Source organism: Theropithecus gelada, chromosome 7a, assembly GCF_003255815.1.
Source record: "Theropithecus gelada isolate Dixy chromosome 7a, Tgel_1.0, whole genome shotgun sequence".
In the NCBI taxonomy this organism is placed as follows: Eukaryota; Metazoa; Chordata; class Mammalia; order Primates; family Cercopithecidae; genus Theropithecus; species Theropithecus gelada.
In genome coordinates, this window is record NC_037674.1 from 34,955,017 (window position 1) to 34,982,697 (window position 27,681).

The window sequence follows — 27,681 nt, forward strand, 5'->3', positions numbered from 1 at the left end:
CAGCTACTCGGGAGGCTGAGGCAGGAGAATGGCGTGAACCCGGGAGGCGGAGCTTGCAGTGAGCCGAGATCCGGCCACCGCACTCCAGCCTGGGCGACAGAGCCAGACTCAGTCTCAAAAAAAAAAAAAAAAAAAAAAAAAAAAAAAAAAATAAATTGCCAAAATAGAAGCAAGAAATGTTTTAAAAGGACCTTTAGGTTTCTAGAACCGATGCCAAGAGTCTGAATTTTATGAATTTTTCTCTCCAGATCTATCAGAAATTCCAGACCCCAGAGAAGAGCTACATTCTAGGGTGGTAAGGCATGAGAAGAAGAATGAGGAATGAAGGGGGTGGGGACTTGCTCTTACTAATGACACTCCATGGCAGCAGGGGCTCAGTTCTTTCTTTTCTCCTGGGGTGGAGGTGGAGCCAGATCCAGACCTTAGTGTGGTCAGCTAGTTTGTAGGGTCAGGTTACAGATCTCCATCAACGAACCGGATGTAAGGGGTTTCTAGGCAGGTCTTTACCAAGGATACTTGTCCAGGTAAGAACTATTTTTTGCCATCAGTTTGGAATTGAACTTGATGTTTCTGGGAATGATGAGTTTGTAACTGGAGGCATTTTGTTCTGTCCAAGGATTGTGTCCTCCTCTTCCTTCCCTGTGGTCAATCTCCACCTGTCTACCCTTCCGTGACAATGGTTCAATGGAAGAGACTCTGCCGGCAGCATTACTTGTGGGCCCTGGGCTGCTATATGCTGCTGGCCATTGTGGCTCTGAAACTTTCTTTAAGGTTGAAGTGTGACTCTGACCACTTGGGTCTGGAGTCCAGGGAATTTCAAAGCCAGTACTGTAGGAATATCTTGTATAATTCCCTGAAACTGCCAGCAAAGAGGTCTATCAACTGTTCAGGGATCACCCGAGGGGACCCAGAAGCCGTGTTTCAGGCTATTCTGAATAACCTGGAGGTCAAGAAGAAGCGGGAGCCTTTTACAGACACCCACTATCTCTCCCTCACCAGAGACTGTGAACGCTTCAAGGCGGAAAGGAAGTTCATACAGTTCCCACTGAGCAAAGAAGAGGTGGAGTTCCCTATTGCGTACTCTATGGTGATTCATGAGAAGATTGAAAACTTTGAAAGGCTACTGCGAGCTGTGTATGCCCCTCAGAACATATACTGCATCCACGTGGATGAGAAGTCCCCAGAAACTTTCAAAGAGGCAGTCAAAGCAATTATTTCATGCTTCCCAAATGTCTTCATAGCCAGTAAGCTGGTTCGGGTGATTTACGCCTCCTGGTCCAGGGTGCAAGCTGACCTCAACTGCATGGAAGACTTGCTTCAGAGCTCAGTGCCATGGAAATACTTCCTGAATACATGCGGGACGGACTTTCCTCTAAAGAGCAATGCCGAGATGGTCCAGGCTCTCAAGATGTTGAATGGGAGGAATAGCATGGAGACAGAGGTACCTCCCAAGCACAAACAAACTCGCTGGGAATATCACTTTGAGGTAGTGGGGGACACATTACACCTAACCAACAAGAAGAAGGATCCTCCCCCTTATAATTTAACTATGTTTACAGGGAATGCGTATATTGTGGCTTCCCGAGATTTTGTCCAACATGTTTTGAAGAACCCTAAATCCCAACAACTGATTGAATGGGTAAAAGACACCTATAGCCCTGATGAACACCTCTGGGCCACCCTTCAGCGTGCACGGTGGATGCCTGGCTCTGTTCCCAACCACCCCAAGTACGACATCTCAGACATGACTTCTATTGCCAGGCTGGTCAAGTGGCAGGATCATGAGGGAGACATCAATAAGGGTGCTCCTTATGCCCCTTGCTCTGGAATCCACCAGCGGGCTATCTGTGTTTATGGGGCTGGGGACTTGCACTGGATGCTTCAAAACCATCACCTGTTGGCCAACAAGTTTGACCCAAAGGTAGATGATAATGCTCTTCAGTGCTTAGAAGAGTACCTACGTTATAAGGCCATCTATGGGACTGAACTTTGAGACACACTATGGGAGCATTGCTACCTGTGGGGCAAGAGCATGTACAAACACGCTCAGAACTTGCTGGGACAGTGCGGGTGGGAGACCAGGGCTTTGCAATTCGTGGCATCCCTTAGGACAAGGGGTCTGCTATTAGAGTGTGGGTAAGGAGATCTGTTGCCTTAAATTGCTGCCTGGGTGAATGCTGCTTTTTCTGTCACCTCTAACACTAGCAGTTCCTTCATTGACTTTCTCAACGAGTGAGAATGAGAACTGCTGTGATTGCGAGAGTGAAGGAGGGATGTGTGGTAGGGGACTTGATTTCAGTTGAATGCCTGCTGGTAGCTTTTCCATTCTGTGGAGCTGCTGTTCCTAATAATTCTAGGTTTGGTAGCGTGGAGGAGAACTTTGATGGAAAGAGAGCCTTCCCTTCTGTACTGTTAACTTAAAAATAAATAGCTCCTGATTCAAAGTAATTTTTTGCCTAGTTTTTTTTTTTTTTTTGCCTAGTATGTCAGAAATAATATAAATATAAGCAGATAAAGTGTGTGAGACTTTTTCTCGTAACTATTGGTGACATTTAAAATCCCTAGGGGCTGGCAAGAGAGTTCTCATTATTCTGAAACGGTCCTGACAAGCTGCATGAGTAGCATTTTTTTTTTCTTTTTTTTGAGACAGAGTCTTGCTCTGTCACCCAGGCTGGAGTGCAGTGGCACAATCTCAACTCACTGCAACCTCCGCCTCCCGGGTTCAAGCGATTCTCCCACCTCAGTCTCCTGAGTAGCTGGGACTATAGGCATGCAGCACCATGTCTGGCTAATTTTTGTATTTTTAGTAGAGACCAGGTTTCACCATATTGGCCAGGCTGGTCTCGAACTCCTGACCCTGTGATTTGCCCACCTCGGCCTCCCAAAGTGCTGGGATTACAGGTGGGAGCTACCATGCCTGGCCTATGAATAGCAAATTCTAATGAAGACAGGGGAACAGGGCTGGTTCTTTCATTGTTGAGAGCCATCCTCATTTTGTTTATATTGCCATGTTCGTGACTTTTCTGTAAAGGAAAGGCAGGGTGATTTAACCAGTTTGACCACCTGTATTCTTATAGGAAAATTGCAGCACTAATTCTAATTTTGTCCGCTTCACAGCCAAAGCTTAACTAATGTTCCATAAAGGAGACAATAGCCATTCAGGTAAGGTAATGTGTAATTTATTATTCAAAGTGGAACATGTTTTTGTAGGGGGAGAGTCTGCACTATTAATAATTATATTGAGAAATAAAAATAAACTAGGACTATTTGGCTAAGCCAGGATGTCTTGTTATTCCATGTTTAGGCCTATTGAGTCAAAACCGGTTTTTTTTTTTTTTTTTTTGGAGACAGATTCTCACTCTGTTGCCCAGGCTGGAGTGCAGTGGCATGATCTCGGTTCACTGAAGCCTCCGCCTCCTGGGTTCAAGTGATTCTCCCACCCCAGCCTTGCAAGTAGCTGGGATTACAGATGTGAGCCACCATACCCAGCTAATTTTTGTGTATTTTTAGTAAAGATGGGGTTTCGCCATGTTGGCCAGATTGGTCTCAAACTCCTGGCCTCAAGTGATCCACCTGCCCCAGCCTCCCAAAGTGCTGGGATTACAGGTGTGAGCCACCACGCCTGGCCCCCTCTTGAATCAAAACTCTTATTTCATAATGTGAATGGGAGGATCACTATTTGCGATTCTGCAGATTACACATTTCCTTGTGGGGAGACAATAAGGTACGTGTAAATACGTATACATAAGTATATGTGTGTATGTGTAAATACATATACATATGTATATGTGTGTATATGTATACACACATACAGCACACTACCTCCCAAGTGTTACCTAGTGAAACAGTTTCCTTTCTGAAGCTCCAGAGATAGTTGCTGGCTAAGTTATACTCTTCTGTGATGGGCAGGGGATGCTATAAAAACATAGGCAGTGCCCTTTGAATATAGTACAGCTCATCTCCTGATCTCCTGCATATAATATACCTTGGAAAAGAGATTTATATGCAAGTTAATTTGTGTAATCTGAAGGATGTTCCCATTAATATATCATGATATCATTAATATGTTTCTTCCTTTCTGATTTTTTTTTTTTTCCACCCAGGCTGGAATGCAACTAATGGCGTGATTTCAGCTCATTGCAACTTCTGCCTCCCAGGTCCAAGCGATTCTCCTGTCTCAGCCTCCCGAGTAGCTGGGATTACAGGCATGTGCCATCATGCCCGGCTAATTTTTTTATACTTTTTTAGTAGAAACAGGGTTTCACCATGTTGGTCAGGCTGGTCTTGAACTCCTGACCTCAAGTGATCCACCTGCCTTGGCCTCCCAAAGTGCTGGGATTACAGGCGTGAGCCACTGCACCCAGCCCTTTCTGATTGTTGTCATTCAATTCATCAAGTTTTCTCTCATGATCAACTTTCTCTGTGCAAACCCAGTAACTCTGAGAGTTATCACTGTGTCTGACACAGTGAGTTTTTAATTTATAAGTTAGTTACTTTTGGCCAGGTATGGTGGCTCATGCCTGTAATCCCAGCACTTTGGGAGGCCAAGGTAGGGAGATGACTTGAGGTCAGGAGTTCAAGATCAGCCTGGCCAATGTGGTGAAACCCCATCTCTACTAAAAATACAAAAAATTAGCCAGGCATGGTGGCGGGTGCCTGTAATCCCAGCTACTTGGGAGGCTGAGGCAGGAGAATTGCTTGAACCCAGGAGGCAGAGGTTGCAGTGAGCTGAGATCGTACCACTGCACTCCAGCCTGGGCAATATAGCGACACTGAGTCTCAAAAAAAAAAAAAAAAAAGTTGCTTGTTTTTGGTTAGGTTGTACTTCTTAGGTAATGGGCATTGTCACTACCAACTTGCCTGCATTGTAATAGAGTCCTATTCGCTTTGCTCCCAGCCCCACCATGGAGATGACTGATGACTAGTTATATACATGGTGGATGTGCACTGAGAGGTCTGTTGCCAGCAGTGGTGATCGAGGCTGAGGTGGGAGGATTATTTGAGTGCAGAAGTTTGAGGATGCAGTGAGCCACGATTGTGCTACTGCACTCCAAACTGGGCATGACAGCAAGATTCTGACTCTAAAAAAAAAAAAAAAAAAAAAAATTGGGGAAAAAATAAAAAGAGGATAAAAAAAAAAAAAAAAAAAAAAGATAGAATAATTAAATACCTTGCCTGCTAGTCTGCTTTAAGCACCTTACTTTACCCAAAGATCTGTTTTTCTTTTTTCTTTTCTTTTCCTTTTTAAAAAATTCTTCTTACTTTTTAAAGATGAGATCTCACTATGTTGCCTAGCCTGGTTTCGAACTCCTGGATTCAAGCAATCCTCTTTCCTCAGCCTCCTGAGTAGCTGGGATTACAGGCAGGTGCCACAGGAATCCGATCTTACTGCTTTCATTTAGTTTTTTTTTTCTTTGAGATGGAGTTTTGCTCTTCTTGCCCAGGCTGGAGTACAATGGCATGGTCTTGGCTCACTGCAGCCTCCAACTCTGGGGTTCAAGTGATTCTCCTGTCTCAGCCTCCCAAGTAAATGTTCAGAATTTTACAATTAGTATAAATTCGTGATCCAGTCAAAACGGAAGGCAACAAATCAGTGTGTTGTGAGTGACGGATCATCTACCGAGAGGAAACACTTTCTTTCTCCCCATGTGGCTGAATGTGAATCATAATAAGCCAATCAGTCATCAGTCTGGCATGAAGCCCAAGGAAGAGGCTATTCTTTGTTCACTCTTTGGGTGTTAAAATAGCAAATAGCTGTGAACCTAGAGGACTGACTCTACACTATCAGAAAAAGCTCAGCTTTCTTTTCACTCGTAATCTTGAAATAAGTGAATTAATGGATTTCTTCCTCTTCCACATTAATAGACAACTAAGATTCTTTTTTTAAGTTTTGCGGTACATGTGCAGGATGTACAGGTTTGTTACATAGGTAAACGTATGCCATGGTGGTTTGCCATACCTATCAACCCACCACCTAGGAATTCAGCCCAGCATGCATTAGCTATTTTTCCTAATATGCTCCCTCCTGCTATGCCACCCCCTGACATGCCCCAGTGTGTGTTGTTCCCCTCCCTGTATTCATTGTTCAGCTCCCACAAGTGAGAGAACATGTGGTGTTTGGTTTTCTTTGCGTTAGCTTGCTGAGGATAATGGCTTCCAGGTCCATCCATGTCCCTTCAAAGGACATAATCTTGTTCCTTTTTATGGTTGCATGGTATTCCATGGTGTGTATATACCACATTTTCTTTATCCAGTCTATCATTGATGGGCATTTGGGTTGATTCCATGTCTTTGCTATTGTGAATAGTGCTGCAGTGATGAACATACGTGCATGTATGTGTACTAAAATGATTTATATTCCTTTGGGTATATACCCAGTAATGGGATTGCTGGGTCAAATGGTATTTCTGGTTCTAGATCTTTGAGGAATCAACAGGCAACTAAGATTCTATCACTGAAACCTGTGGCCAGCTGGGACAAACTGATACATGTACTTGCTGTGACCCTTTTAATTCCAGTGGTTTGAGTAACACTATGGTAAGATTGGAAGACACACCACAGTGCACGTGTCAGTCATGTGATGTGTACGCGATAATTAGAAGTGACAGGAGGAAATGCCAGGCTTTGACTTCTGCTCCTCTGCCCAGGCAAAAGTGGAAGTGTATTTATGTATGATGTCTACGCTAAATGTGAAACCTGGTTTCAATGGATGAAATGTAAAAATCCTAGTTGTATTCCATACCGGTTACCTAAATGAGTACTGTAACATTATAACTGACTCAACTTCGGTCAGCCTGAAACAAATACCTGTCCCATCACAGAGATGGTCTCCCACTAAATAATGCTGAGCAAAGCTCTAGATACAGAGCACTTCATAGTACAGAGCTATGTTTAAAAGTCTGGGCTGGGTGCGGTGGCTGATGCCTGTAATCCCAGCACTTTGGGAGGCCGAGGCGGGTGGATTACCTGAGCTCAGTTCTAGACCAGCCTGAGCAACACGGTGAAACCCCGTCTCTACTAAAATAAATTAGTCAGGCATGGCGGCATGTGGCTGTAATCCCAGCTACTCAAGAGGCTGAGACAGGAGAATCTCTTGAACCTAGGAGGTGGAGGTTGCAGTGAGCCAACATCGTGCCACTGCACTCTAGCCCAGGTGACAGAATGAGACTCCATCTCAAAAAAAAAAAAAAAGGGAAAAGTCTGGATTGAACTCCATATTCTACTCCAATAGCAGTTTTCTAGTCTGTGTGCCTGGCATATTTGGGTTTAGTAAGCATTTGTGAGAATACTATTCAAAGGTTAGCTGTAATACAAAATAAACATATCTGAATGATTATCCTGCCCTCCTCTGGGAGAAACATGTATTACTGTCTCTGTTCTCAAAAAGGTTTATATTCTGTCCTTTATTGTTTTTTCATGAATTTTTGAGACAGAGTCTCACTGTCACCCAGGCTGAAGGGCAGTGGCATGATCTTGGCTCACTGCAACATTCGTCTCCCTGGCTCAAGTGTTGATGTTTCCACCTCAGCCTCCCAAGTAGCTGGAACCACAGGCATGCACCATCACGCCTGGCTTTTTTTTTCTTGTAATTTTTAGTAGAGAGGGATCTCATCATATTGGTCAGGTTGGTCCTGAACTGCTGAGCTCAAGCAATCCACCTGCCTCGGCCCCCCAATGTGCTGGGATTACACGCGTGAGCCACTGTGCCCAGCCTTTTCACGTATTTAAATCACTCGTTTGTAAGAGGTCAGAAAGGAAGAAATATGGATTACACTCAAGATACAACTGGGTTTAAGTTTTGGAGGATGGGTAGGATTTTGATGCTGACAGGAAAGGCATGAAAATTGGAGGAAACAGCAGAACCAAATATTAAAAAATCATAGGTCTCGTTGGTTTCTTTCTCAAGCTTAACTGGAGCAGACTATGTAATGGGTAGTAGTGGAGGTCAGGAAGGGAACCTGGAAATACATGCATAGAATGAGTTGGAGGATGAAACAATTTTATTTTCATTGTAAAGACAGTCTATGTTGATCAGGCTGGTCTCATCCTCCAGCCTCGGCCGCCCAAAGTACTGGGATTACTTACAGGTGTGAGCCACCAGTACCTAGCCAAAAAGTTTTAACATGAGAGTCAAGGCCTACAGTGGCATGCTGACTAACAACTGCAGGAGCATCCAGGTAACAGCAAAAATCTTTTACTCCAATTGGGTCAATCCAGTCAACCACGTAAGAAACTCCTCACCTAGGGTCAATATGCTACTTCTGTATTTCTGCAAGCACAATCCACTGACATAAAGGCTAATGTATCATGTACATGATAAAATGTATGAAATTTGGAGCAAATGGTGAGTTGAAATAATTTACCTGTCATGTGGTGGTGGGACTATTTTGTTGTTTTTTTTCCCCCTTCCTCATGTTACCTGGTCTAAGAAGGAAAGTTTTTTGGTTTTGTTTTTGTTATGATTGTCTAACTTTTCCTAATCAAGTTGTACTTGGGTTTTTTATACCAATGATTAACTTTGGTTTTGTATTTTAAAAAGCAAGGGATTTTCTTAATAAAATTCCATCCAGAATTTGGTTTTGCCCCTGCTGATGCTTTCATCAGGTAAAGTTGCAACTGACAAAACTAACATGACTTTATTGAAATTAAGCATTGTGAAAGAGCATCATCTTCCTTGCAAAGGAAATGAGAAAACGCATTATCTAATATCTTCCTATTGCTACCTTAATAGTTTCACCAGTTACTACTCAGAGTTTTAAAATGAGTTTATTAAAGAAGGTTCTTAGGAAGGCAACAACTTTTGTCATTAAAAAAAAGTCTTTTTTTTCATGCTGTATAATAAAGGTGATGTAAGAGGCTACAGAGTTATAAGTTTCTACTGGAATTCTCTGGTATAGCACAGTGTAGTCATTTCTGCAATTCTAGAATAAATAAAAAGTCTCTTCTATGCTTCTCTTCAAAAGCAATGAGTAACAGAAGATGGCATAAAAAAGCCATATTTTTTCTATTCATTCTGTAGTATTGGAGCCAGTATCTAGGAAACAAAAGAGAAAGTAAATTCAATTTAATTTTAAAATTAACTATTTTAAGACTATCAAAAATGTAGAACACAGGACTAATAGTGGTGGTGGCTTGAGGGGTGGGGAAGAACAGAGGGCAGGGTTAAAGAGGGAAGCTGACAATGGAAATATCTTGATGGAAATATCTTGAGAACTTCTTTTAAGCAGATATAAAGTTGCTTAGCTCCTCATATTCATACTAGAGTAAAACCAAGTTGAACTACATTTGGTTCATGTAATTGTTATATAACACTTTTTTTCTTTTACAGAGTCACACTGTGTTGTCCAGGCTGGAGTGCAGTGGTGTGATCTCAGCTCACTGCAGTCTCCACCTCTCAGGTTCAAGCAATTGTCCTGCCTCAGCCTCCCGAGCAGCTGGGATTACAGGCGGACGCCACCACGCCTGGCTAATTTTTCTATTTTTAGTAGAGATGGAGTTTCACCATGTTGGCCAGGCTGGTCTCGAACTCCTGGCCTCAAGTGATCTGCCCGACTTGGCCTCCCAAAGTGCTGGGATTACAGGCGTGAGCCACCGCGCCTGGCCTACTGTCCCAAACCTCTAACACTGCATTCTTTTCTGCAGATATAAAGTAAATGGAATACAATTTAAGCTTTCTTTGAGTCAACAATCTTCTCACTGAACATCAATTACTACACTGTGAAGCGGGAGAAAATCCTTAAAAACTACTGCAATAAACAAGGCTGATCTGCTACTCCTCATCCACTGAAGTTTGGAAAACAATCTTGTACAGTAAAGAGCAACACACACTAAGGACTACCAGAGGGGAGCTCCTATCAGTAAAATACATACCTTTACATGGATTATTTTGATATTATACATCAATATTTATTTTGTTCAGAGGCTTTATTTACTGACTTTTTGGTTCTCCGGTATGGTTCCAATGACTGAAACTGACACTACTAATAATCTACATCGGTTCTGTCCAATACAGTAACCACTGGCTAGCCATATGTGGCTAATTTCAAATATAGAAATGTTATGATTCAGGAAACAGCACCACCTTCACAGGACTTTTAAAAAGACCCAAATATAACACTGTTCCTTGCTGTAATGACAAAGATGTATCTGATGACTATAATAAAAAGTTACTATGCCCAAAATTCTTAGAATGATTATTCCTAGGTAACCTTCTGAACTATAACAAGTCACGAACAGTAACGTTGCTAGGTTCAGAGACTTTGTGATATCTGGAAGAGACTATTTCTTTAAAAAGGGCTGAAGGTGTAATTTTTATGTAGCCACTAAAAATCAGGCTTAAGTGCAGGGGCTCAGGTGTGTAATCCCAGCACTTTGGGAGGCTGAGGTGGGAAGGTCGCCTGAGCCCAGGAGTTTGAGACCAGCCTGGGCAATACAGCAAGACTCTGTCTTTAAAAAAAATGGCTTAAGGGTAGTAAACTCAGTGAAAAATATATTTACAAATGTCTACATATACATACATTTTTGCAAAAAAAATAGGCTATATAATATTCAATAGGGTAGTTATAACACCATCAGGTAGTGTTACAGAGAATTTCTTCTATGTGCTTTTTTGTATTCTCTACATCTCTTCAGTGATTAGCCATTTCTTTGGAAGTGCAAAATACATAAAACAAATCCAACTCAAACAGGGAAATGGAGGGTATTACTTTCTACATTTCTTTTGCTTTTCAAAACTCCCTCTCAAAGAGCAGCAGTCTTTTCTATTCACTTTCTAGACTAGCTGCTCTTAAACACAAATGGTTCAGATTATGAAGTATATTTAAAATATACTTAGCAAAAAGGAAATAACTAATCATGAAACAAATTAGAGGTTTAAACACAAATGGTTCCCATTATAAAGTATATTTAAAATATACTTAGCAAAAAGGAAATAACTAATCATGAAACAGAAATTAGAGGTGTATAGCTTTTGAAACATTTAAGGACCTGAAGAAGTTTCTAGGTCTGGTGTGAAAAATTCACTTGCACATGTCATATTTAACAGATTAGATGAATATCTACCATCATGACTCCAAAGTTCTTACGGTTAATTAAAATCCTGTTTAAAATAACTCTTTAAATCTACAGGTATCCAGCAACATAGAAACCACAGGATTGTCAAAATTCTTAAAGGTGTCTGAAAAGCCTGATAAACACTTAAAATTTGTAACGGAAATAGGGAAGAAATACTTATTAATTTGCTTATTTTTTTTCCCCACACAAATCCAATCTGTGTAAGTAGTCTATCTGTCATTTGAAATGTATCCACCTAAAGTCAGTAAGAGCCCTGTTTGAGATACATAATTCAGAATTTAGCTGAGACAGAAGCCTGGGCTGTATCTGGGAATTGATCACTGGGCCATTTTCCCCCTTAGGCTTTCCATATGGATGCAGATCTTCTAAAGGCTCATAAAAACAAGGTTTCAAGTAGATTTGCTTTCACAGAAATAAGGCAAGCACTTACTTTTACCATCACAGGCTACAATTTTCACTTTATCCACTTTAATAAGTTCTGTCACCTCTCTGAATTCAACATCATTCAATACAAAAGTCCACACATTATCGCAGAATCTGTACGTATTTAGAGAGCCCTTTAAAACAAAACATTTAGAAATACCATGAAACGTTTTTTCCCCTCACATTTTTCTCCAAAGCAATTTAAGAGATCTTGGCTACCAAGAACATAATTGTTAATAAGTTTAATGCTTAAGATTTTCCTTAACTTTAATCCCAGCTACTTAAAACAAACAAACAAAAAGCCAGACAAATTTGCTAAGGGAAGAGTTCAAAAATATTTTAGTTGGCACTCTATTTTCAGTCTCCATTGCAAATTACTTACCTGAAATATAAAATAAAAACTTGCATTTGGATTTCTACTGCCCTCATGTGGCTAAATTATGAAAGTTCATTCAAATTATTATGGAAATATTTGTTAAAAGTTACATATTTTATTATGTATGTTAATTCTCCAAATGTACAAAAGCAGGGACTTCCTAGAAACACTAAATTTTAATCCTGTGACTTGCCTCAGATGCATTACTGTATTAGTCACTACGTCTACAACATTCATTGTCCTTAGAAACTTATAATTTATTCATACGTATTAAAAATTTTTTTGAGACGGAATCTCGCTCTGTTGCCACGCTGGAGTACAGTGGCATGATCTTGGCTTACTGCAACCTCCGCCGCCCGGGTTCAAGAGATTCTCCTGCTTCAGCCTCCTGAGTAGCTGGCACTACAGGCACCTGAAACCACACCTAGCTAATTTTTGTATTTTTAGTAGAGATGGGTTTTCACCATGTTGGCCAGGATGGTCTCAAACTCTGACCTCAGGTGATACACCCACCTCAGCCTCCCAAAGTGCTGGGATTACAGGCGTGAGCCACCACGTCTGGCCTATGTAATTTTTTTTTTTTTTTTTGAAACCGAGTCTTACTCTGTTGCCCAGGTTGCAGTGCAGTGGTGCGATCTTGGATCACTGCAACCTCCACCTCCCAACTTCAAGCTATTCTCCTGCCTCAGCCTCCTGAGTAGCTGGGATTGCAGATGTACGCCACCACGCCTAGCTAACTTTTGTATTTTTAGTAGAGACAGGGTTTCACCATGCTGCCCAGGCTGGTCTCAAACTCCTGACCTCAGATGATCTGCCCGCCTTGGCCTCCCAAAGCGCCGAGATTATAGGTGTGAGTCACTGCGCCACCCTATTTTAATATTTTTTAAAAATAGAGACAGGGTCTTGCTATGTTGGCCGGGCTAGTCAAACTTCTGGCCTCAAGCAATCCTCCCACCTTGGCCTCCCAAAGTGCTGGGATTACAGGTGTGAGCCACCATGCCCACGACACATTCTTCTAATTATGTTTTATGTTTTGTTTTTGTTTTTTTAAAATAGGAATATATACTTGAGCATCAAAAGGAAATTTTTACTTTTTTTTTTTTGGAGATGGAGTTTCATTCTGTGGCCCAGGCTGGAGTGCAGGGGTGCAATCTCAGCTCACTGCAACCTCTGCTTCCTGGGTTCAAGTGATTCTCCTGTCTCAGCCTCCAGAGTAGCTGGGACTACAGGCGTAGGCCACCACACCTGGCTACTTCTTGTATTTTTAGTAGAGATGGGGCTTCACCATGTTGTCCAGGCTGATCTCAAACTCTTGACCTTAGGTAATCTGCCCACCTTGGCCTCCCAAAGTGTTGGAATTACAGGCGTGAGCCACAATGCCCAGCCTATTTTTATTTTTTGGGATGGAGTCTCAGTCTGTTGCCCAGGTTGGAGTGCAGTGGCGTGATTCTGGCTCACTGCAACCTCTGTCTCCCGGGTTCAAGCGATTCTCCTGCCTCAGCCTCCCAAGTAGCTGGGATTACAGGCATCTGCCACCACGTCAGACTAACTTTTGTATTTTTAGTAGACACAGGGTTTTGCCATGTTGCCCAGGCTGGTCTTAAACTTCTGATCTCAGGTGATCTGCCCACCTCGGCCTCCCAAAGTGCTGGGATTAAATGTGTGAGCCACCACGCCCAGCTGGAAATTTTTAAAAAGAATGTGATGAAAGTCATATATGGACACTAGCAGAATACAATTAAAACCCGAGATATACACATGCACACATATAGGCACACAGGAAATTTAGTATGCAACACTTAAAATGCCTAAAATCTTCAACTCAGAAACAAACCACCAAGCACAAAAATGCTCCGTGCAATATTATTATAATAGCAAAAATTGGATTCAATCTAAATAGTCTATCAAGTGAGAATGATTAAGGAAACTGATGGCTATGAATGAATGAATGTAATAAATGAATAATTACTGTGTGCTAGACTATGCTGGCCTCTGAGGATACAATGCTAAGCACAGGTCCCTGCCACTGGTGAGCTGAGTTTAGCAGGGAGATCATTCAAACAAGTAAATACATAGTATAACAGTGCTATGAAAGAGTAAGTGAGTGGGTACTGTGAGTAGAGCAAAGGCACTCAAGGGTATGGAGGACACAAGGCAGACAGCTGCTCTCAAAAAGTGAAGTTTAAGTTGAGTACTAAAGAATAAGAGTCAATGGAGAGGAGGGATAATGGAAAGGAAGACAAACACTTGGAATGGGGTGGTCAATTCCAGAAAACAGAACACATCAGGAGGTCCTAAGATAAAGGAGAAACTTGGAAAACCTTTGCCCCATCCTAATGGTACTGGGAGGTCAGTGAAAGATTTTAAGCAGAAGAGTCTGATCAGATTTGCAGTTTTGGTAATGACATAAAGAATGGATTAGACAGGAGTATGACTAAAGGAAGTAAGACCAGCTATGAAGCTGATGTCTGTTAGCTGCGTGAATCAGAGAGGTGAAAGTGGCTTTACTACAGTAATAATAAAGGGATCAATAGAAATGGAGAGACTTTAAAAGGTAGGACCGGTAGGAATGGACAACTATAAATATGGTGGGGTTGGGGAACACAGAAATCCACGGTAACTCCCAAGTCTCTGGCTTGAATGTCAATGCATTCACAGAAAAAGCTGGTTTGGGAGTAAAGTTAAATTTGGAACTTGTTGAATTTCAGGTATATCTAAGTCATGATGTCCAATAAGTAGTTGGAGTATAGCAGAAAGCATGAGAACATGATATTCACTTTAACCAAAGCCAGAGGATTGGATGAGACCAAGGATAGTGGGGGCACTCTATAACCCTAAGAAATACCAACAATTAAATGATAAGCAGAGACAGAACTACAAAGGAGTCTGAGAGTAAAAGGCCAGGGAATAGGAGAAAAGCTCACACAGTATGGTTTCAAGGGAAATAGGGGTTTTTAAAAAAGAATAATCAATAGCATTACAAATGATGCATTAGATTTAGCAAAAATAACTTGGGAACAGCAATTTCAGTGGAGTGATAAATACATGGAAAATCACCCATGATTAAGGGAAAAAGACACAAAATTGTAAACCTATAAAATATATCTGAAAATTAGATCTGCTAGTTTGCTACAGTCTGAGCCTCTGGAAAGCTAAACAGCTAGATGCCAAACTCAATGTTCATTTCCAGCATTCTGAATGTGTGTGTAATCCATGATCTTAAGAGTGTGTATATTACTGGCCAGGTGTGGTGGCTCACATCTGTAATCCCAGCACTTTGGGAGGCTGAGGTAGGAGAGTCACTGAGGTGAGGAGTTCAAGACCAGCCTGGTCAACATGGTGAAACCCCTACATAAATATAAAAATAAGGCAGGTATGATGGTGGGTGCCTGTAATCCCAGCTACTTGGGAGGTTGAGGTTGGAGAATCGCTTGAACCTGGGAGGTGGGTGTCACAGTGAGGTGAGATCACGCCATTGCACTCCACCTTGAGTGACAGAGTAAGACTCCATCTTAAAAAAGAAAAAAAAAAAAAGAAGTGTGTATATTACTTTCTTTTTTTGAGACCGAGTCTTGCTGTGTTGCCCAGGCTGGAGTGCAGTGGTGTGATCTCGGCTTACTGCAACCTCCACCGCCTGGGTTCAAGTGATTCTCCTGCCTTGGCCTCCGAATAGCTGGGACTACAGGCATGTAGCACCACCACACCCAGCTAATTTTTGTATTTTTAGTAGACACGGGGTTTCACCATGTTGGTCAGGCTGGTCTTGAACTCCTGACCTCAGGTGGTCTGCCTGCCTTGGCCTTCCAAAGTGCTGGGATTACAGGCATGAACCACTGTGCCTTGCCTTACTTTCTCTTTTACAAAATGTGTAGTCTTTTATCCCTCGCCACCCTCCTACCCTTTCCCCAAAGTTCGTTCGCAAAGTCGTATCATTCTTATGCCTTTGTGTCCTCATAGCTTAGCTTGCAGTAAATTACTTTCATTTGATAATGTTATGTAAATAATTTAAAGCAAGTCATTGGGATTTATGAGCCAGTATGTGAGTATTCACTTTCAAATATAAATAAAGCATTTTAGATGTAGACTGGAGTGAAAAATCTTACATATCATATGCTAAAATTCCATTAGTTGCGGTGTAACTTTATATACTTCATTTATTTTACTGCAAAAATAAAACGCTACAAATCTTGACTGAAAGATATTAAATAAAAGTTATTAAATGCCTTCCAATTGTAGATGAAAATTAAGTTGACAATATCAAAGAGCACATTAGCTAGGTAACTTTTGAGCCAACACATGTTTTTAAAAAGTTAAATGTAAGAGATTAATCTTTTTAGAATAATTTGAACTAGAATCTCTAACATGATATAAGCTTTAAATCTTTTTAGAATAATTTGAACTAGAATCTCTAACATGAAATAAGCTTTTCTGTATACAATTTTTAGTTATTTAAATATCTTGCTTTTTTACTCTCTTCATTTGAAAGTCAGAATCCATTCAGTATCTCTAGTATAAAAACTAAGTTTATATATGTATATAGTATATATACACATATAGTCTATAATTATGTAATTACAAACATTATATAATATATACATGTCTTTCAGTTTATATGTGCATATATTATATAATTATAAATATTATATAATTTATGTGTTTATACATATATACATATAGTTTTTTTTTTTTGAGGCAGGGTCTAGCTGTGTCACCCAGGCTGAAAGGAAATGGCATGATCATGGCTCACTGCAGCCACAACCTCCTGGGCTCAAGCCACCCTATCACCTCAGCCTCCCAAGTAGCTAGGACTATGGGCACACACCATCACACCCAGCTACTTTATTTATTTATTTGTTTGTTCGTAGGGACAGGGTTTCACTGTATTTCGCAGACTGGTCTTGAACTGCCCTCAAGTGATCCTCCCGCTTTGGCCTCCCAACCCGCTGGGATTACAGGCTTGAGCTGCCTGATAATTATAATTTTCAAAGTGAAATTTTGAATTCTTTAAATTCAAAAAGTTCCTTCTATAAGTAGATATTTGGCTTTGGTCAAATATTACTTTTAACACTTAATCATTTGGCCAAATTGTATCTTCAATGCACTTTTAATAAATACATTTTTGGTTTTACATGTATCCACAACTGGACAACAAGTTTTTGGGTTTTTTTTTTTTTTTTTTTGAGATGCAGTCTCATTCTGTCGCCCAGGCTAGAGTGCAGTGGTGTGATATTGGCTCACTGCAACCTCTGCCTCCTGGATTCAAGCGATTCTCCTGCCTCAGCCTTCCAAGTAGCTGGGACTACACGCGTGCACCACCACGTCCGGCTCATTTTAATAGAGACGAGGCTTCACTGTGTTGGCCAGGCTGGTCTCAAATTCCTGACCTCAAGTGATCTGCTCGCCTCAGCCTCCCAAAGTGCTGGGGTTACAGGGCATGAGCCACCGTGCCCAGCCTAAAAGAACACCTTAAAAGTTATATAATAAATGTTTGTTATAGAAACATCAAAAAACAGTGAAAAGCAAACCTTCAGTTTTGTTAGAAGGGCTATTTTTCTTGATCACTAAATCTTATTTTTTGGGGGTATGGCATTCAATCTTTCAATGCTTGTTTAATTACTGTCAACACTATAAAGTTTAAATCTTTTAAACTTTAAATTTTAAACTTAAAAATTTTAAACACTATAAAAATCTTTTAATGCTTGTTTAATTACTGTCAACACTATAAAGTTTAAGTAACCATTACTTTTATCTATGGGAATATGTTCTCCCAAAAACATACAATGGCTCCTTAAAAGCCTACTTATGGCTGTGTGGGGTGGCTCACACCTGTAATTCCAGCACTTTGAGAGGCCGAGTCAGGAGTTCGAGACCAGCCTGGCCAACATGGTGAAACCCCATCTCTACTAAATATACAAAAACTAGCCGGGCGTTGTGGCACGCGCCTATAATCCCAGCTATTATCGCTTGAACCCAGGAGGCAGAGGTTGCAGTGAGCCGAGATTGCACCACTGCATTCCAGCCTGGGTAACAGAACAAGACTTCGTCTCAAAAAAAAAAAGAAAACAAAATAAAAGCCTAGTTATACATACTACTTCAATCTGAATTTTCTCCCTAAAAATTAATTCAGTTCAAGCTCCATGGTACATATATTTAGGTTTTTTAACTAATAAATTAAAACATATAAATGATTAAAACCTTAGCTCTCATACTTAAGAGGATTTTCTCCTATAATACTCTACTAAATAATTTCACTTATATGGAACCCATAAAAGGATTTAAAACAAAAACAATTTAACATGCTATATAGAACTATTCTATTTTTGTAAAGGATGCTTCTCACTGCTAGGTCAGCAAATTATAAACGAAAAATATATACTTAAATTTGATCTAGCAAAATGGCTCTGAAAATTAGATATTTCTAACTATTATCTCTTTTGTCTCAGCCATATGCTACACTAAGCTAAACAGAATGTCATTTGCAAACATTCTGGACTTAAAATGGATCAAGTTGGCTATAACCCAGGAGTAGGGTGATAAAAGCCTGAGCTAGAATAGCAGCAGCAGGAAAATAAAACGAAAGAATGGAAAAGTTCTGATCAAGGCTGAGAGCAATTATATATATAGCTTTTGGAAAACAGACAAAACTTACAAAACACTGTGCAAGATAAATGTAAATGTCAAATTACTTTAACTGTAGCTAAAGAAATCCAAACTAGAAACCTACAATAATGCACCTAGAAGATGACTAGTTAGGCGTTGTGAACTACATTGCCTCTGATAAGCAGTCCACCAAATTTCTTACTAGAGCAAAATTTATGTATTAACATAGATCATCTGGGCAGACTTCTGCATATGGGTATATTAAAAAAACCAAACTACTTTTGGCAGAATCATTACTGTTAAAAATTCATGGATCCACTGGTCAAATTATATAGTCTTGAAGGCATATTTTACTCCAGATAATTTTTCGGCACATGAAACTGATACATGAGACTTATTTAAGTCAAATGGGGTTTTGTCTATCTTGTTCATCTCTGAGTATCTAGAACATGCCTGGTATGTTATCTTTTCATCTCTGTGTATCTAGAGCGTGCCTGGTATGTTAATAGACACTCAAACTGTTTATTGAATGTTTAAGTACCAAATAAAGTAGGCAGATGTTAATTAATGATCAAATTTTGGTTGTTAACCATATTTTAACCTTCTTTTGACCATATTTATATAGGTTATGCCTTATAATACAATATAAGCATAGTTAGATAAGTAATAACCAAACATCATCATATACTATATGAGTCCATCAATACCATAATGTGGTAAAATTCTTTCTGTTGCACCATGACTCTTTCAATGGGTCCTTAATCTGAAGTTATCAGGAAATTGAGAGAGATAATTTTATCCAGCTTTGGATTACTACTATTCAAAGTATAAGTGACTCAAGTGAGACCAAGCTACCAGAATGGACTGTTATCTATCACTAGAGATCAGGTTTTTTATCAGCCAAGTTACCTAAGAGTAGGAGGGAGGCAACATGAAGTTTCTAGAAATAACTCTACTTCCCTGGAATGGGGAAAGGCCAGAGTTTGAAAACCGTAACAGAACCTTGGGGATTACTCTGCCACTTACCTTTAATCCTGCAGATAATATTTCAGGTGTTTGGAATCTCAGTAACTCTTCAGGGAAGGTAGCCAAACATACAAAGGCTGATTTATGAAACAATGAAATAAAAATCTAAAAACATCTCTGTATCTCACATTAAGTGGACCAACTTAGTGTAATATATAGTTGATTGAAAAGTATAATTTAGTTATTATAAAACAAGTTCCAAAAACTGATTAAAGCCACCTCTTCCTATGATTAACAAATATGTAGGGGTCCTAAAAAAAACCCCACTGTTTTACCAACCATTGGTATAGGCTTCTAGATTCAGGAAAATATCCTTACCCTGAAATTGACTCTGTTCCTGACCCTCTGAGCCAATGCTGAATTTATAGCCTTATCAAACTGAAGTAGAACTTGAAGGGCAAGTTGGGGGGTGATCTGTTGAGACTGAGAAAAGGTAAAGGTCATAAATCCGCTTAGGGAAGAACATTAAAGACAAAGTAAATAAAAATATACAAATTATCATCTAAAATTTAACTGAGGTTAACCAAAGCCTCTAAACTAGAATTCCTTTATCTCCTTTGCCATAACTGATGAAGCAGCAAAGCTTGAAGATATCTTTTGTACTATCTCGACACAATCAATCTTGAAAAGAAAACACACAGTGATGTTACAAAGCCAGAACAAAACTTTGTCTTTTTTTTTTTTTTCCTGTTTTGTGAGACGGAGTTTTGCTCTTGATGCCCAGGCTAGAGTGCAGTGGCGTGATCTCGGCTCACCACAACCTCTGCCTCCCGGGTTCGAGCGATTCTCCTGCCTCAGTCTCCCAAGTAGCTGGGATTACAGGTGTGCACCACCACACCTGGCTAATTTTGTATTTTTAGTAGAGACAGGGTTTCTCCACATTGGTCAGTCTGGTCTCTAACTCTCGACCTCAGGTAATCCACGTGACTTGGGCTCCCAAAGTGCTGGGATTACAGGCGTGAGCCACTGTGCCCAGTCGGAAATACTTAATATGGTTTTATTTGGGAGAATTATATAGAAGGGTTAATTTTCTCAAAATTGAAATATAAATTCAGACTTGTAAATCTCAGAAGACTTTATTAAACTGGATAAAATTACCTTAAAGCTAAAAAGAATTATGACTTTCTTCCCTAAATTTGAGAAGGGGGAAACCAACAGTCTCAATTTTTATGTAGAACAAAAATTTCTGAAGATTTAACTTTATTTATTTAGAGGCAGGGTCTTGCTCTGTCACCAAGGCTGGAGTGCAGTGGTACCATCATAGCGCACTTAAGCCTCAAACTCTTGGGTTCAAGAGTTTACTCAGCCTCCTGAGTAACTGGGACTATAGGCATGCGCAACCACACCAAACTAAGTTTTTTATTTTTTGTGGAGATAGGTGGTGGCTATGTTGCCTAAGCTGCTCTCAAACTTCTGGCCTCAAGCGATCCTTCCACCTTGTCCTCCTAAAGTGCTGGGATTAGAGGTGTGAAACACTGCACATACCCAGATTTAGTTATATTTAATGATACCATTCAATCATATTTTGTGTCCTGTTGTCAGGACAGTGTAATAAACAAGAATTTGAGGTTATTTGATCAGTGTTACTGACTTGCTGGGTTAAACAGTCCAAGATATTTTACCTCATATCTCTTTGCTTAAGTGATATGACAAGAATTACTGTAAACCCATCTAGATAAAAGTGTTTGATTTTTAATTCAGTCTCCCACCTGTATGAGCTCATCTAGGCTCTCCTGAAGACTGTTTCCCAAAGTGGTATTTCTGTATAACTGATATGCCATGGCTTAGGAGGAAGAATTTGCTTTTCTTATTCAAGCTTGCATTGATGTCCTAAAAATTTAATATAAAATTGTTAAAAAAGATCATACTGTAACATCATAAATTATGTATATAATATCATCTACTTCAAATATTCTAATATAGAACTAGGAGAATGCTTAGAGGTTGCAAATTACTATATAATCATTTTAGAATTACAAGGAATAGCTACAAATGATTTTCCAGTTTTTTTCCCTGTGATTTTGACATAGGCATTCATACTCCTTTATGCAGTATAGATGTTATATTTATTAAAAAGTCTTTTCCATTTCCTTCAAATATCTGCCTTCTGACTTAGTCTAGAATTTTCCATGTACTATCCTTTCTACCTGCTGTCAAGTCACTGGTAAAATCTGCAGCTCATATTTGCATGTCTGCCCCTTTATTTTCCTGTTCTCTCTAAATTCAGTATTCACAGAGTGCCTACCAAGAGGATGGCACTGTGACAGGTTCCAGGGAGAAGATGATGATTAAAGACATGCTCCCAAATCCTAAAAATTTATACGCTAAAGAATGTAACATACATACAAAAAGATTCAATTCAGTATAAGAACTGTGATAAAGATACAAAGCATACCATAGAGGCTGCCTGTAGACTGAGCTGGCTCAGAAAAGCTTCCAAGTTCCTTAAGCTAGACTTTAGCCAAGCAGAGGAGGGAAGTCATTCCAGAGGCTGACAGAATAGAATAAGTAAAGCCATGGAAGGATGAAATGTTTGTAGGGAAAAACATAAACTGTTCTACATTATCAGGGCATAAGTATGAACAGGGAGTGGCAGGAGATGAAGCTGAAAGAGACAGCATAGATGGAATTGTTTGGCAGGATAGGAGCAAAGAGTGGGGAGCCACTGAAGCATTTTAGTCAGGAAAGGTCAGACAGCTGGGCTTGAGTGCGAGATTTAGAAACAGATGAGGGATGGGGGCTTGAAAAGGGTGGCAGCAGTACAGAGTAAATAAACATTTACTGAGCTTCCACTACACGTCAGGTGTAAGATCTTGACCTCATGGCATTTTCAGTCTGGAGATGGACGGGGGAAAATACATTTGAGAAGCAATCATCAGGTAAAACTCAGCAAAAATAATGGGCAGCCATCAGTCCTTACATTTCATACCTTGCTAGCATTGGATACAACAGATCACTTCTGCCTTCTTGGCTTTGAGACACTACTCTCAGTTCTCTCATGTCACTGGATACCACTGTATTTCTTATTTTCTTTTGCTGGTTCCTCCTCAGCTCCCTGACTTCTAACTGTTGAACTGCCCTAAGTTTTCTTGAGTCCTCTATACTCCACATACTTTACTCCCTTAGTTACCTCATCCACACTTACGGCTTTAAATACTATGTACTATCTGGGGATGACTCCCAAATTTGTATCTCCAGCGCTCAATTCTTCCTTTGTACCCATATATAAAACTGCCTGCTTGACATTGGATAAAAGTATCAAGTAGGTAGCTCAAATTCAATTTGTCAAAAACCATGTTCCTGATGCTACTCTTGCAAATATGCTCTGTCCTCAGTCTTACCTCAATAAACAGTAAATCTAGTCTTTCTGTAACAGCTCAAAAACCTTAGAGTCAAGAGTAACTTCTTTCTTTCTTACTTGGCATCCATCAGCCAACCTTTCAGCTCTTCCTTCTAACTATAGCCAGAATCTGACAGCTTCTACCATCTTCAATGCTATTACCCTAAGTCACCATCATCTGTCACCAAAGTTAATGTGATAACTCATGGTCTCCTTATTTCCACTCTTGCCTACCCCAACCCCACCCTCATAGCAGCCACACTAAGACTTTAAAACATAAGGCAAATCACATCACTGGTCTATTCAAACCCACCAATAGCAGCATCCCATCTCACTGAAAACCAGAGTCCCTGGTTTGGAAGGCCTATGTGATTTGGGCCCCCCAATACCTACTTCCCTATCTTCACCCACTCACCCTCCCACTCTGCTGTGGTCATAATGGTCCCCTGCTGTTCTTTGACATGAGAAGCATGATCCTGCTTGAAGGCCTTTGTGGTGGTGGTTCTTTCTCCTGACACTATTCTTCCCAGATACCTGCATAGTTCACTCCCTCATTTGATTCAGATCTCTGGGTCAAACATTACCTCATCAGAAAGGCCTTCTATAATCAACCTATAAGAAATAATTACCTCCCTTCTTCCTCACACTGCTTTATTTTCATTCATACCCATAACTGAAGCTGACATATATACGCTTATTCTGTCTCCATCTACTAAAATAGATGACCCAGTGAAGACAGGGACTTTTGTTCAGTTACATATTTACCAACTAGAACAACATATGTAGTATGCATTATTTGTTGAGTGAATTATTTGGTAGTATGTCAGAGTGCTAATATATTAGAAATATCTGAGTACGACACAAAGTATTCCACTTTACTGAGGAAACTGAAGCAGTAACTTCCAGACTCACAGACACATCCAGCTACCTACCAATAGCTATACAGGTTGAGCATTCCTTATCTGAAATGCTGGGGACCTGAAGTGTTTTGGATTTTAGAATATCTGCAGCGTATATACTTATGCGTTGAGTACCCCAAATTCAAGCTCTGGAATGCTCCAAGAGCATTTCCTTTCAGTGTCATGTCGGTGCTCAAAATTTTGGATTTTGGAGCATTTTGGATTTGGGAAGCCCAACCTGTACCCATATACTCTGCCTTCCTGTCACTATAGTTGAACTTTATACCTATATTTCTCTAAATCCAATCCTTCTACCTTTGTATTAGGCATTGTCTTCTAGTTCACTCAAGGATATTGTTCTGACAATTCAGTTGTTACTTCTCTCCCTCACCTTCAAATTTTCCCTCTCTGTGGATCATTTCCATTAGCAAACAAACAGGTGGCTACTTCTTCCACCTTAAAAAGTAAAACAAAACAAAAAGCCCTGAACCCACATCCCCTGCCAGCTACACCCTATTTCTCAGTTCCCCTTTGCAGCAAAATCCCTTAGTTTTGTCTGTATTCACTGTCTCCCAATTCCTTTTTTCCCATCTTCTCTTAAGCTCATTTTTGCCTCTAGCACTCTAAGGAAACAGGTTGGGGAAGGTCATCAATGGCACTGCTAAAGCTAGTTCTCTAGCCTCCATCAGAATATTGGACACACCTGAGTACTCCCTCCTCTTTCGTAAAGGATCTTAGCTTGGTTTATGGGACACTGCCCTTTTTGGATTGTCCTAACTCACAAGTTCATCCTTCTTAATATTGTTTGCTGGTTGATCCCATTTTCCCCAAACTCTTAATATCACAGGACACAGTCCTTGGTCCTCTGCTGCTTTCTGTCTACACCCATTCCTTACTGATAACATTTATTCTCATGGTTTAAATACCACCGTTGATCATCCCCAAATTCATACAGCATAGAACTTCTTACTCCTGGATCTAGCTGCCTACTCAACATCTCTACTTGTTACCTTTTGCATCGTGGCTTAAATAACTCCATACTTCTACAAGCTTGGACAAACCTCTGAAGTCATCCTCCACTTCCTCTATCTCACTCACCATATCTAATTCCTAGCAAATCCTGTAAGGCCTACCTTCAAAATGCAATCAGAATCCAGCCATTTCTCACCATCTCCACGGTTTATCACCCTGGCCTGGGCCACTCTCGTCGTCATCTGGATTACTGCAAAAATCTCCTAAATGATTTCCCTGCTTCTACACTCACCCCTACACTCTAATCACAACTCACAGCCGCCAGGGTGATCTTCTAAAACTTCAGTTAGAACACACCTCTCCTCTATTCAAAATCTCCCATGACTTCTATCAGCCTTTACAATGATCCGGCTACCCATGATCTCTGACTTTATCTTCTTGTCCCTCCACCCCCAAAACTCTTGCTCATCCCTCTCCAGATACACTGGCTTCCTTGCTATTCCTCAAACATGACAGGCCTAAAAGCCTTTGTATTGGTTTTCCTATCTGCCTGAACGCTCTTCCTGGTATTTACTTAGCTAATTTTCTTAATTCCTTCAAGTCTTTGCTCAAATAACACCTACTAAATGAGGCTTAAACTAACCACCATCGTCTTTAAAATACCAGTTCCCACCTCCACTCTGGAACTTTCCCGTACTCCTTTATCTTTCTTTTTTTTTGATGGCACCATCACCTTCTAACACCATTATATATTTATTTTACATTTATTTTCTGCATCCACTAATAAAATGTAAGCTCCATGAGGGCAAAGCTTTTTCTTTTGTTCATTTAAGTAAACTAGGCGTCTAGAACAGTACCTGGCACACAATGGGAGCCAAAAAACAAAAACAAAAAAATCTGTTCAATAAACGAAGGCAGACAGCAGTAAGTATAATGTGTGTGTGGGAGGGGAGAGGGGGTTAAAAAGGGCAAGAAGTCCCAACAGAGAGATAAAAACTTTGCAAAGTAGGAATACAGAGTCGTGCATCGCGTCCCATTTGACAAATTTAAGAGTTTATCTAGAAAACAGCTATGCGTTATTTAAACGTTTGTTAAAACTACTGATTTCAGTGTCCTTACATTCTTTAAAAATTCCTTGCGAAGTGTTCTAATCTTTTAGACGTGGTATCAGCCACAGAAATTTATTGTTCCCTTCTTGTTTTGCAGTTCAGAAAATTTTAAGTCTCCAAATTGGGAAGTAATTCGTCCTAGCACTTTTTGATTAAACCACCCAGTTTAAAATTCGTTCCTTTTGTCGGAGTTCGCACGAAGAAAGTTGGAAGGCAGACTTCAAACAACAAGCTATAAAGCACAGGAAGGAGACATTTAAAAAATGCTCTCCAAAATTCGGCAAAACCCACAGGGCGCTACTGGATGCTTTAAGACATTCACCTGGCTGAAAACACGGCGGTGGGCTGAGGACCTCTCCCAGGTGGGTTCTGTGGGCGCCCCTTGGACGACGAGCCTCCCGCGCGGGACGCGACCTTCCCCGCCGCCTCGCCGCCCTTCTCCGGTGCCGGCCGCGGGGCCTTGCCGGCAACGGTCGGTAACGGGCCGATCCCAGGAGCGAACGGCCCTCAGAGACTACCCGACCAACGCACCCAGACTCCGAAGGGGCGGCAGGAAGCGCGGCCCTGCTTCCCTCCCTAACCCTGCCCTCCCTAACCCACTACCTGTGGGGAAGGCGCTTCCCGCCGCGGAGCGGAAAGAAGCCGCCACGAGCCTGGCAGGAGGTTCCTACTTCCCCGACCACCTCTCCAGCCGCCGCAGAAACCGCAGAACTGGGTGGCCGACCCGGAAGTGCTAGCGGAACCTGGAAGTGACACCCGCCAGGGGGCCGGGAGCCCCGCCCAGCCCTGCTCTCGCCCGCCACTCAAGCCTTGTCAGGGAAGGGCGTGGAGATGGAAGGAGGGGCGTTGGGCTGGAGCTTCAAGCCTTAAAGTGGTGGACAGGCGCACTGTTCGAGTAATTCACCAGGTTTACTAAATCGTTCCTAAGGAACTTACAATTTTTAGAGAGTAATCTTCTCCACTGTTAGATGCACAATTTAAGAAATGTAGGGCATTCATATTTCATGCCGGAAGTGTATTCAGGGTAACACTGTTGAAGACCTCGCAGACGAATTCTGAAAAGATTATCGCAGGGGCCGGGCGCGGTGGCGCACGCCTGTAATCCCAGCACTTTGGGAGGCTGAGGCGGGTGGATTACCCGGAGGTCAGGAGAGTTCGCGACCAGCCTAACCTGGTGAAACCCCCCCCTCTACTAAATACAAAAAAATTATCCGGGCGTGGTGGCGCATGCCTGTAATCCGAGCTACTTGAGAGGCTGAGACAGGAGAATCGCTTGTACCTGGGAAGTGGAGGTTGCAATCAGCTGAGATCGCGCCACTGCACTCCAGCCTGGGAAACGAGAGCGAAACTCCGTCTCAAAAAAAAAAAAAAAAAAAAAAAAAAATTATAGCAGGGCATCTTCTTTACCCCTCGAAACAGGGCTGCAATCCATTTAGTCAGGCAAAGCTTTTAGTCTGTGACTGGTTCATAAATAACTTAATTTGGGAGAAGTTATATTTAACATTTGCATCTAATATGCAAGAGAAATACTTCAATATGAATTTCGAGTTTGCAAAATCACAAATTAGGTGTCAGGGTGCATGGTACACTGGCTTAAATGCAGCAGTAATGTGTAGAGCAGTTTATCCTACAAAATAGCTGAATAGCGATTCGAGTACATGCAAAAAAAAAAAAAACCCCAGAAAACATTTACCGAGTGTTATCAGCTGGAACCTCTCAGCAGGTCTATGAACTAAACAAGTTCTTATTTAAGCCATGTTTTCATTTCAAGCCACTCATGGTTTCATCCTTGGCTTCCTCATTAATTTAAAAAAATTCTCAACTATGAAACACAAAGTTTCACTATTGTTTTTATATTAAAAT

At 40.8% G+C, this 27,681-nt stretch overlaps 2 protein-coding genes across 4 annotated transcripts; one reads left to right on the forward strand and one right to left on the reverse strand.

Moving 5' to 3' along the window:
* The first annotated feature begins 376 nt into the window (after window positions 1-376).
* Window positions 377-3,268, forward strand: GCNT3 (glucosaminyl (N-acetyl) transferase 3, mucin type). Its single transcript, XM_025390425.1, has 2 exons — window positions 377-524; window positions 617-3,268. Exon 2 carries the CDS (start codon window positions 677-679, stop codon window positions 1,991-1,993), a length of 1,317 nt encoding a protein of 438 aa, XP_025246210.1. The 5' UTR covers window positions 377-524; window positions 617-676; the 3' UTR covers window positions 1,994-3,268.
* Window positions 3,269-7,982: 4,714 nt separating this feature from the next.
* Window positions 7,983-26,553, reverse strand: GTF2A2 (general transcription factor IIA subunit 2). Of its 3 annotated transcripts, XM_025390740.1 has the most exons (6): window positions 26,422-26,499; window positions 25,829-26,050; window positions 21,208-21,328; window positions 19,817-19,921; window positions 11,504-11,630; window positions 7,983-9,034 (listed from the first exon to the last, which is right to left on the reverse strand). In XM_025390740.1, the coding sequence occupies exons 3-6, from the start codon at window positions 21,277-21,279 to the stop codon at window positions 9,009-9,011; spliced, it is 330 nt and encodes a 109-aa protein (XP_025246525.1). In that variant the 5' UTR covers window positions 21,280-21,328; window positions 25,829-26,050; window positions 26,422-26,499; the 3' UTR covers window positions 7,983-9,008. The 3 variants fall into 3 exon arrangements, with proteins under 3 accessions (XP_025246525.1, XP_025246522.1, XP_025246524.1); XM_025390737.1 differs by lacking the exon at window positions 25,829-26,050 and having other exon boundaries at window positions 26,422-26,553; XM_025390739.1 differs by lacking the exons at window positions 25,829-26,050; window positions 26,422-26,499 and adding an exon at window positions 26,141-26,257.
* Between the last annotated feature and the right edge of the window lie 1,128 nt (window positions 26,554-27,681).

What these genes read in the sequence shown, in the direction of transcription:
- GCNT3 (XM_025390425.1), top strand. Translation starts at nt 677, where the DNA reads ATGGTTCAATGGAAGAGACTCTGCCGGCAGCATTACTTGTGGGCCCTG.
- GTF2A2 (XM_025390737.1), bottom strand. Translation starts at nt 21,279, where the DNA reads ATGGCATATCAGTTATACAGAAATACCACTTTGGGAAACAGTCTTCAG. An exon ending in GGAACAGAGTCAATTTCAGG is followed by an intron (nt 11,631 to 19,816) that starts GTAAGGATATTT and finishes TTTGTTTTAAAG; the next exon opens with GGCTCTCTAAATACGTACAG. An exon ending in TGTAGCCTGTGATGGTAAAA is followed by an intron (nt 9,035 to 11,503) that starts GTAAGTGCTTGC and finishes TTTGTTTCCTAG; the next exon opens with ATACTGGCTCCAATACTACA.